Source organism: Trichechus manatus, unplaced genomic scaffold (assembly GCF_000243295.1).
Source record: "Trichechus manatus latirostris isolate Lorelei unplaced genomic scaffold, TriManLat1.0 scaffold00077, whole genome shotgun sequence".
In the NCBI taxonomy this organism is placed as follows: domain Eukaryota; kingdom Metazoa; phylum Chordata; class Mammalia; order Sirenia; family Trichechidae; genus Trichechus; species Trichechus manatus.
The window spans coordinates 13,101,480-13,112,751 of record NW_004444013.1 but is presented as its reverse complement, the minus strand read 5'-3'; the positions used below and the strand labels follow the sequence as shown (position 1 = coordinate 13,112,751).

At 56.1% G+C, this 11,272-nt stretch overlaps 1 protein-coding gene across 1 annotated transcript in view; it reads left to right on the top strand.

Moving 5' to 3' along the window:
- FOXK1 (forkhead box K1) overlaps positions 1-11,272 on the top strand; it is a 79,562-nt gene extending 68,290 nt beyond the window's left edge. The window contains 8 exon segments of the mRNA XM_004380839.3: positions 2,153-2,309; positions 3,305-3,451; positions 4,899-5,092; positions 5,877-6,043; positions 6,156-6,440; positions 7,290-7,514; positions 8,162-8,277; positions 8,279-11,272. Of these exon segments, the coding sequence (XP_004380896.3) occupies positions 2,153-2,309; positions 3,305-3,451; positions 4,899-5,092; positions 5,877-6,043; positions 6,156-6,440; positions 7,290-7,514; positions 8,162-8,277; positions 8,279-8,392 (1,405 nt within the window). The 3' untranslated portion in view covers positions 8,393-11,272.

Here is an 11,272-nt window from a genome sequence, read left to right as displayed (position 1 = left end):
CTGCCCAACCCCTCCCGCCTCCCATCCCCCCCAGCCTGGAACACTCAGAACCTTCTTTGAGTCAGGCGTTTGGTAGCTCTGCCACGACCCACAGGCTGTGGGGTCTCTCACTCTCCACCTTTCCATCTAGATGGAGGTGTGACTGTGACGTCACGGCTAACTTGACACCAGCACAGCTTGCTGTGATAGGACAGCTGAGTGGGGTTTGTTGGGAAGTTGAGTCCTCTGAAGGTCAGGAAGCCCTCTGGGCACACTCACATTGTCCTGACCAGGAGCCCCTCAGAGGCCAGCAAGCCAGAGCAGCTGTCTGCGCCAGGGCTGCTGTGCCCCTGGGGGAGCGCTGCCCTTCTCTCCTGTACGAGGCACCCGAGCCTTATTGTTCTGTTTGAATCAGTCTCTGGAGAACAGCAGCCTTTTCTTTGGGTTTTGCCTTCTGAGGTTCAGACATATTTTCCATGATCATCAATTTCCTCTGGATATTTTATAACAAAGGATTTCAGAATTAAATCTTTGAGGTATTTTGATGACCAAAGTCTGTCTTAGTAAATTAGAGGAAACAGGCCAAACTTACCATTGATCAACTGAGTGAAGATTTCCCACTGGAGCGGGCCTGACCCCAACGTTCAGGGAGCCCGTTCTCGTGGGGGGCGCAGACCAGGCAGCTGAGGTCAGTGTGGAGATGGCCCCGTCACTGCCTCGGAGTTAGTGGTGTATGTTGAGAGGTCCCTGGTGGCGCATATGGTTGGTGTTCGACTGCTAACAGAAAGGTTGGCAGTTCAAACCCACCCAGCTACACCATGGAAGAAAGGCCTGGTGGTCTGCTTCCACAAAGATTACAGCCAAGAAAACCCTACAGAGCAGTTCTACTCTGTCACATGGGGTCGCCATGAGTAGGAATGGCCTTGATGGTAATGGGTTTGATTTGTCTTTTTTGTGGTTGAGTTGAGAGGTTGAAATGCCAGCACCCTCAGATAAAGAGCCTCAAGTATCTCCACCCGGTTTACTTGGTGGTGGTTGTCAGCTGTGGACTGCTGCAGCAGCCAAGGAGAACCAGAGGGAGATTGAACTGTGCTGTGTCCTGGTTGAAGGGGTGTTCTGGCTCAGAGGAAGCCCTCGAGTTGTGCTGACTGTTCCCTGGGGTCAGTGCCTCCAGGACTGTGCTGACTTCCCTGGAGACAGTGCCTCCAGGAGGCCCATGTGTGTCACTGCCCCCCAGCCCCCCGACCCCCGGCGGCCAACCCTCAGTCCAGCAGGGGCATGTACTCTGACTGCGTGTGCCCAAGTGCAGATGTTCTTTAATTATTACTCTGTGAAGTCGTCCTGTGTCTCAGGCCTTCCCTTATACTGCCATCTTGTGGAGAGCGCAAGTACTGGATGAACATCCTAGACACTGCTGGAGGGAGAAACCGAAACTCATTTTGGTGGAGTTGACTCCTACTCCTGGTGACTCCATGTGTCTTAGAGTAGAACAGTGCTCCGGAGGGCTTTCAACGGCCGTAATCTTGTGGAAACAGATCGCCAGGCCTTCTTCCAAGTGCCACTGAGTGGACTTGAACTGCCAGTCTTCCAGTTAGCAGCCAAGCATGTAACTATTTGTGCCACCCAGAGACCTTTTCTGCCTGCTAGAGCCCTTCAGTGCCTTTGTGCTCGGCTGACCACAGGACGCCTAGAGTCAAGGCTCTCCCTTAGGCCCTGCTCTTGGGGGAGGGCACTTGCTGACACGCAAACCCCTTAGTCACGACAGGTTCACCCTGCCTGGTGCCACCCCTGCCGGTCCTGCTCCCAGGAGCAGGGTGGACAATGGACCAGACTCTGCCATGCAGCTGGACCCAGCCCCACCTTCCCTGCTAGCTCAGGGGCCCCAATCCCCCTGCAAGCTCGCAGCCCAGACCCCTTCCTGCACCACCATCCCCCGTCCCCCCTCAAGCCCAGGGCCCAGGCAGCCACGGCCTATGACCAGAATCAGCGCCACAGTGCAGCATGTCTGCCGCCTCTGGTCATGGTGTCCAGAGGGCTTCTGCAAGGGGTAATGGGTGTGGAATCAGAAGGTGCACAGATTTCCCTTTCCCTTCTTCCCGTGGGTCCTGACCCCACTCCTGCCTAGCACCTCTCTCAGGAGCGCAGATTCACAAGGCGTCTTCTCTCTCCCCAGTGTTCCCAACTCCTGCCCGGCCAGCCCACGCGGCGCGGGGTCCTCCGGCTACCGCTTCGTCCAGAACGTGACCTCGGACCTGCAGCTGGCCGCGGAGTTTGCTGCCAAGGCCGCATCAGAGCAGCAGGCAGACGCGTCTGGAGGGGACAGCCCAAAGGTCAGAGGGCGCGCCGGGCACCTATACGCAGGCACCCACACGCAGGCACCACTGTTTTCCTCCTGGTGCTGCCATACCGAAACGCCACAAGGGGGCAGGCGTTTGTTCTCTCACAGTTCAGGAAGCTGGGAGTCAGGATTAAGAGCATGGCTCTAGGAGGAGGGCCTCCCTTGTCCATTTCAGCTTCTAGTGGCTTCCAGCAACTCCTGGCATTTGGGGCTGATAGACAGGTCCTCAGCGTGCGCTGTCTTCCCCTGTGTGTATCTGTGTCTCTCCTCTGTTTACAACTCGGAGGTGGTCAGGTTGAGGACCCACACTACTCTGTTTATGCCCTCATTAACAACAAAAGGAACCCCCATTTCCAAGCAGGGTCATGTTTACAGGTAAGGGGTTAGGATTTTGGGGGACACACTTACCAATCCATAACAACCACAGACATTCCGTCCTTTCCATGCCCAAGTAATACACGTTGATATTTGCTGATGACTTGTCATCGGCACCCGAGTTGATACCCTCCCCCCACCCTGTGTCCTTATTCCATCTGCTGTGGACAGAACTGCCTCTGAGAGGTTTAATCACAGCCTTTGAGAGGGGCAGCAGGTTTCTTCCATATGACTTTGTATCTTAGCTCATTCCCATCTGATAACAGAGGTTTTTAATCAATTGGAGGAGATGAGACATCTCAGAATTAAAATTGTGATGAAGATCTAATTTTTCCTTCCTATGAGACAGGCATGGCTCTACCCAGTTTGGCGCAAGCCCACCGATGAAGTAGAGGGAGTCGTTGGGATTGCTGTAACCCAGACTCACACATCCTTATGGGAAGACTTGACATCATGAGTCGATGGGACTGTGCAACGTTTTCCAGCTAACACTGTGTTTGTCCTCTGTTTTCCACAGGATGAGTCGAAGCCCGCCTTACTAATATGCGCAGCTTGTACAGGCCTATGGGACGTTTTCCGGCTAACACTGTGTTTGTCCTCTGTTTTCCACAGGATGAATCAAAGCCCCCCTACTCGTATGCACAGCTCATTGTGCAGGCCATCTCCTCGGCCCAGGACAGACAGCTGACACTAAGTGGGATCTATGCCCACATCACCAAGCATTATCCCTACTACCGGACTGCTGACAAGGGCTGGCAGGTGAGTCTGGGCGCCCTCCGACCGCGCTGGAGCAGTCACAGGAATGCCACTTTGCCTAAAAGAAACCTGCAAAGAAACGGAGATGTCTCCACTGATTACAGATGGTCTGGCTAACGTATGTTAGAGCTGCAGCCCTACCAAGGCTAGCGTCCTCCTACGTTTAGATTGCTGTTGGGTGCCAGCAAGTCAGTCTGACTCATAGCAACCCCATATGACCGAGCAGAACTGCCCCGTAGGGTTTTCTAGCTGTAATCTAGGCAGATCGCCAGGCCTGTTGTCCTGAGGAGCCACTGGGTGGGTTTGATCCGATGACCTCTCGGTTAGCAGCCGAGTACTTAACCTTTGCATGAAGTTTCAGTAATTAGTGGCCCCCTTTCTGATGTCTAGAAATGTGAAGATTGGAATATACCGGGTTACATGTCTGTGCTTGCTGTGTGTTCTGTAATCCTGTGCTAATTTGGAAATACACCATCAGCATTGTTTATATACAGGGCGTCTGCGTGGATAAATGGTGTATGTTTTGTCTTTGCTTAGAACTGAAGGACCTGTCTTTGCATGTTGTGCTCATTGACATTTTATCTGTAGCTGATATTACCAGCTCATTGGTTTACTCAGTAGGCATTTTGAGCACTGCTTGATCTGGTCTTTTTTTTGTCCTGATGTGCTCCCAGACCAGGGCATGTGTTTCTTTTTGATTTCTCTCTAAAGAACAGTAGTACTCCATGCTGGATTTTTGTTTTGTTTTGTTTTTATTTTTTATTTTTGGTGAAGATAAACAGCAAAACAGATCAGTGCAACAGTTTCCACACATTCGGTGACATTGGTGACATTCTTCAAGTGGTGCTACCTTTCTTGATATTCTTTTCCAAATTGTTTCACCATGATCAACACAAACTCAGTGTTCCCTAAGCTTCCTATCTAACCTTTTGAGTTGCTGTTGTCAATTTGGTCTCATATAGATAGTTCTTTAAAAGACCACAATGCTCAAGGCAGACATTCTTTTCTAATTAAGCTGAACTGTTGTTTGATTTAAAGATTACTTCAAGAGAATTAGTTTAAGGTTTAAAGATTATCTCAAGGCAATAGTTTTTGGGGGTCATCCAGCCTCCATGCTCCAGAAAGTCTGGATTCCATGAGAATTTGAATTTCTTTTCCACATTTTCCCCCTTTTGATTAGGAACCTTCTATAGTCCTGTGGTAGATTTTGATAGGCAAAAACCACCACTGTGCTTTGCACTTTTCCAGTAAACTCAGTACACCAGCACAGAGGGCTGGTGCCGTGGTCTTCATAACATGCTTTCCCTTTAGGTCTCGCCTCTGTTGTGTTCAGGCCCCCGTGTGACTTTGTAGCGGTGTCTCTGGATAATTCAGCATCAGGGGCATGGGCTGGGCAGGGGTTTGTTTGCCGATTTGCCCAGTCATGATGGACCCCTCTGCTTCCCTGCAGAATTCGATTCGACACAACCTCTCTCTGAACCGTTACTTTATCAAAGTCCCACGTTCCCAGGAGGAGCCTGGTAAGGGTTCTTTTTGGCGAATAGACCCTGCCTCAGAAGCCAAACTCGTGGAGCAGGCATTCCGGAAACGGAGGCAGAGAGGCGTCTCCTGCTTCCGGACTCCCTTCGGGCCCCTGTCATCCAGGTAAGCCCTGCTCTGCGCCGGCTTGGTATCTACAAGCTGTAGGGGAGCATGTCGCCCAGGATAGAGGACTGTGTTTAGATTTTCAGTATTGTTTTTGGCATTTAAAAATTTAACCCTCCCCCAAAAGAATGCCTAGGGACGGACGAGCCTCTGTACCAGTTAACGAAGTTACTGAGTAAACCACTGGCCCCTCTAACATGCTGGTTCTTAGAAGCTGACATGGGGAGAGCAGCGTGAGTGGTGTTTAAAAACGTGATGAGCATCAGCAGAGTATGGTTGCAGTGATTCTGGTGGAGCCAGGCTCTTGGTTGGAGGGTGTGAGGAGACCTCATAAGGAGCAGGGAGAGACAAGGGTGAGATGGTGGCAGCAGCTTGACAGGCGTGCTCCAAGCTCCCTATGCCCTCTCGGGTGCAGGTTCTCCCTGTGGAGGGTCTGCCTGCACACAGCGACGGCCTGGTCTGCCTGCACACAGCAACGGCCTGGTCTGCCTGCACACAGTGACGGCCTGGTCTGCCTGCACACGGTGACGTCCTGGCACAGAAGCCAGGTCACATCCTGGGAGACTGGCAGGCCTTTCAGGAAATACGTGCTCCTGCCGGAAGCCAAAAAACAGCGCTGTGTTTAGTGAGGCTTTAAATGCCAAGTCTCTGTGATCAGGGCAGGTTGTCGCTGCCAAGAGTGTCGGAGCGGTGTACATCGTAGGGGCCAAGGGAAGGATGCACGGGATGTTTTGTTCACTGTCCTTCTCTTGAATCAGACTGACAATGGTGGTCTCTTTTCTAGGAGTGCTCCTGCCTCACCCACCCACCCCGGGCTCATGTCCCCACGCTCCACTGGCCTGCAGACCCCAGAGTGCCTGTCCCGGGAGGGCTCGCCCATTCCGCATGACCCAGATTTTGGGTCAAAGTTAGCGTCCGTTCCCGAGTACCGGTATTCCCAAAGTGCACCTGGTGAGGACCGTGTCTGTCCTTGTGTCAAACGCAGCAGGAGTTGGCACGGTGGGAGGGGGTCAGGACCTGCCATCCACCCCGCTGCGGCCTGACGCGCCCCTTCTGTGTCCAGGCTCACCAGTCAGCACCCAGCCGGTCATCATGGCAGTGCCGCCCCGGCCGTCCAGCCTGGTGGCCAAGCCCGTTGCCTACATGCCGGCCTCCATCGTGGCCTCCCAGCAGCCCACGGGCCACGCAATCCATGTGGTGCAGCAGGCGCCCACCGTCACCATGGTCAGGGTTGTCACCACATCTGCCAGCTCCACCAACGGCTACATCCTAGCCAGCCAGGGTGTGGCCGGCGGCACCCACGACACCCCAGGCACGGCTGTGCTGGACCTGGGCAGTGAGGCCAGAGGTAAGGCGGCTGGTCAGCGCCTGCATTCTGGGTCTCGGAGAACTTTAGTCAGGGTAGAGATCTGAGGGCCCCAGGGTGGGACCGGCACTGTCCTTGGGGCAGGGGCTTCGGGGATCTTTCCTTTAACATCCATGCCGACAGTTCTCCTGAGCACGTCCTCAACTGTCTGGGAACACCATCAACAGCACATAGCACTTCCTTGGATTTCATTTTCACCTCAAGGGACATTGAGTGAAGTTGTGGGTCCTGCTTCCAATGGAATGTAACATTTTCTGAGGCAGGAGGATGGCCCTGGGAATGTGGCTCCTTGGCCCCAGAGAGGAGCCTCTTAGCAGCATTTCCAGCAGAACGTAGAAACCCGGGTCTGGGAGTGAACGAGCAAACGCAGAGACGCAGCCCACGCTGCGGAGTCCTGGGTCTGGGCATGAACGGGCACACACGGAGACGCAGCCCACGCTGCAAGGTCCTCTTGGGCCTTTATGTTGAGCAGCACCTGCTCCTGGTCATCCACCACCATTGGCTTCATCTCTCAGGACTCTCTCATGTTACTACTGTCACAGTGGGCAATGCGTTTTGGTAGAAGACTAAGTTACAACTCTAAAATCAAATCACTTCGTTTCAAATACTGTATGTTTCAGATTAGATTTGGGGTGGCTAAAGTTCAAGGTGTTTAAACTTTTTTCTAAAGCCTATTTGTCGTCTTTATTTCAAAATATGTTCCATCAGTGAGGTTCCTTTCTGAGAGCCAGGCTGCCGGGAGGCCCCAGCCTGGTGCCCGCAGGCTGCCTGCTGCCCACCCAGAGCACATAGCCATCAGGGGCTGTGTCTAACACACGTCCTGTCCTCTAGGCCTGGAGGAGAAGCCCACCATCGCCTTCGCCACCATCCCTGCCACCAGCCGTGTCATTCAGACGGTGGCCAGCCAGATGGCCCCGGGCGTCCCTGGACACACAGTCACCATCCTGCAGCCAGCCACCCCAGTGACCCTTGGGCAGCACCACCTGCCGGTACGGGCTGTCACCCAGAACGGGAAGCACGCCGCCCCTGCCAGCGGCCTGGCCAGCAGCGCTTACGGTGAGGCTTGGGGGTAGGCTCAGCAGAGTGCACCAGGGACAGAGGCAGAGCCCACGGGGCCCCAGGCCTGCAGAGGGCAGGGGAGGGGATGACAGGAGGAGGTCAGGGCTGCAGCCACTGGACAGCAGGTGTCGGGGGGGGGCGATGAGCAGGGGTGGGGTTCAGGGTAGGTGGCACTTATGTGAGGAGGTGCACAGGAGCCAAGAGTGAGCCTTCCCATGGTGTCTTGTGGGGTGGCTGGCAGGGGGAAAGGCAGGTGGGTTGAGGCCGCAATGGAACACGGGCAGGTCGGGGTACCCAGGACTGTAGGCTCTTGCACACTGTGTGAGTAGGGTAGGGCAGTGAGAGCAGGGGAGGGGGCCAGGTGGGGGGCCAGATGGGGCAGTGAGAGCAGGGTAGGAGGTCAGGAAAAAGGGGCCAGGCAGGGCAGGTGTCACAGCCACATACAGACCTCAGCTTTCTCCACCTGACCTGGGGGTGAGGGGCATTGGCGGGGTGTGAGGGCCATGGCCTCAGGTGGGCAGGCAGCGTGCTGCCACCTGGCTCTTTGCCTTTACATTGCCCTTCAGCAGGTGATGTGGCCTGTGCTCTGGAAGGTAGGTGCTGGTCCTTGCCAGACCCCACTCACAGCCTGTTTCTCCCCCCAGCCCTCACCAGCCCCCTGCAGCTCCTCGCGGCCCAGGCTAGCTCATCCACTCCTGTGGTGGTGACACGCGTGTGTGAGGTGGGCCCCGAGGAGCCACCAGCCGTGGTCACAGCAGCTGCCACCCCCACCACCGCTGCCCCCACTGCTGCCATCTCCCCGACTGGGGAGCCTGAGATCAAGCGGTCCCGGGTGGAGGAGCCTGGTGGGACAGCAGCTGCGCAGGCCGGCGTGATCGCGGCCGCTGGCCCCCAGGGCTCAGGCTCCGGAGAGTGACAGCCCACATCGTGAATCTGAAGCGGGGGTGCGGCCGAGCCCGCTGCGCTCATGGACGTGCGTGGGCAGCGCAGCCCGGAGCCCACAGTGCCCAACGTGTCAGGAGTGACCCACCACACACCCGGGACACGCAGTCACTCCACCTTTTATTCTGCCCTCCCCGTGGTCAAACACAAACATAAACACATTCAGACAACTGATTGTATGGTTCTGGAAATTCTTTTCTTCTCTTCCCTTCGCACCTTCTCTTCCCTCAGCCTTGCTCTCAGGGGCACGGAGGGGAAGGTTGTAGTCCAGCATTCAAGGAGTGTACCCCAGCAGATGTGCCATGAGGAGCAGGCCACCCTGTCCATGCCCTGGCACCCCCATCCTCTCAGCTTAGTGGGCATGGAAGGAGAGTGTTGCCCGGAAGACTACACAGCGCTGGAGGGACGGATGTGGCCTGGTCATAGCAGGTCCATGAAGCTGCACTCACCAGCATGGACATAGGCAGGGCACAGCAGGTTGCCCAGCTTCTGATCACGTGGGACGCCTAGGAGCTGTTGGCATTAACCTGGGGTCTGGTGTGGCTCTCAGACCCCAAGTACTCCGCATTATGTGTCAGCGTGGAATTCAGGTGCAATCGCAAGTCAGAGGCAAATTCGTGTTCCTGAGGCTCCTGCATGGATAGTTGACAGTGTCAGTCGGGCGCTTGCTGGCCCCATCCCCTCGGAGGTGGACATGCCTTGCTGGGTGAACTCAAGGAAGACAAGGTGGAAGGTCAGCCCGAGCCAGTGGGCCAGGGCTCCCCACCCTCATGTTGCATCAGCTCAAAGTTGGGGCACCTGGTGCTGGAGGTAGAAAGAGGTTACTGGCTCCATGTGGAAGAGAGAGCCACAAGGGCATTCACAGGGTTGCTGTGTTGGGGAGCGGCAGCAGCCTGACTCTGTGCCCGAGGTCAGGGCCATACCTGCAGTGGGACCTGGTCATTCTTCTCTTGAGCCAAATCAGTTTCACTCACGCCCAGCGCCTGCCTGCTGTTTGAAGTCCGAGCCGTCTCTTCTGCCTGAAGCACCAGGGCCCTAGGTCAGTCAGCAGGAGGAAGACTATCTCCCAGAGCAGCGTGGGGGTCGTGTGCCCGCCCCAGCCCACCTCACTGGCTGTTCAGTCCTGGTGTGACATGGTGAGAGGCCATGCTCTCCCGGCCCCGTGGATGGCCTCTTGTGCCCCACAGCCTCTGAGGCCCAAGCCCTGCTAGCAGTCCGAGCCCGGGCCACAGACTTGTAGCCAGTTTGGGGTAGGACTGCAGCCCCTCAGCTGCACCTGGAGAGCGTGTTCAGGAAACGGTGGGTGCGTGCGTGTAAGCGTCCTTCTGAAGCCTGACAGGCATTCTGGTGTTGGCTCTTAACAGTTGTGGCCACAACCAGAAACAGCAGCAACAAAATCTAACGAAGCCCCAGAGTCTCGGAAGAAACAGGCTTCTCCGGGAGCCCTCCTGTCCCTTCCCCAAGCACCGCGGCCACCAGGTTTCCCTGCAAGGTGGCCGAGGGCCAGAACAGACAGTCACACAAGAGTAGGTGCAGACTGAGCTGTTCTGGTTTAAAATGGTTTTAAGGAGCCGCAGGCAAACTGGGTGTTCTTGGCCGGGTGTGACCAGGGCACCGGTCCCTGCACGGGATGGGGTGCAGGGCTCTGCCTGTCTCGATGTCCACAAGGCCAGCATCACTGAGGCCACCTGGGCCCCCACCGTGGGCAATGAGGTGCTCCAGCATTCCCTCTGACGGGTAGGGGAGCACGCTTTCCAGGCTGTTGTTCAAGCCCTCAGACCGGTCGTTTTTATGGCACTAAACTTTAGATGGAAATAAGCTTCTGTGTGGTGTCCACTCCTATTGCCACCCATAAAGCTCTGAGGGGTGCAGACGGGCTGATGTCAGCGTGTGAGTGTCATCGAGGCAGAGGCTGCAGTTGGGTGGGGGTGTGCTCTGCACCTCTGTATGCACCTGTGTTCTGTGTGAACATCCACCCTGCAGTGACATTTCCTGACCCATGGCCTTGAAGCCCAGGGTGTGGACCGTGCCTCCGGGTCTCCTGCTGCATCTGTCCCTTCTGGGCTGGGTGACTGCACAGATGTGCCTCCTCTGAGAGCCGGTGTGGTCTGCAGGGGACACCTAGGGCGACCACACACAGCTCTGGGAGTTTTGGCCTCTGCCAGATCTGACCCTTTGCTTTCCTGACATTGACAAGTTTGGTTTCTGTCCATTACGAGTACCAGTTCCATATACCATAAGGAGGAGGGAGTGACAGGACGGGACGCAGGCTGAGGGCCCGTGGGTGACTGCCCTGCATAGGATCTGCATTCTTAGCTTTGCTGGGTCCAAGAGGTGGGAACGGTTAGGGTACAGGTCCTGTGGAGTCAGCTCAGACCCAGAGTGGGGCCAGGGGGTGAAGCCTCCGTGGTTCGTAAGTAAGGGGCTTCTTGATGGGGGCTTGGTCACCAGCCAGGTCACGTGCCTGGCTGATTCCACAACCTGACCTGGAACTGTGAGCCAAAAGGCCCCGGAAGGGCCAGTGGCCAGAGGAGATGCAGCCCCAGGCAGAAAGGCTGCCTAGCACCCCAGAGCCAAGCATACGATGGCCCCCAGGAGCCCCGAGCCAAGGGGCCGGGAGAACCTCCATGTCAGGAGTGGCCATTCATTCCACAGTGTGGGCGGCACTGCAGCATCATCCTGGACTGAGCGGGTAGGCATCCCAGCTGGTGCCTTCCCTCCGGCACCTCAGTCCTGCCAGGGGACTCACACTTGCTTTACTTTCAGGTGCTGTGCCCCCCCGGGGAGCCAACTCACCTCTGGACTGAGGTTAG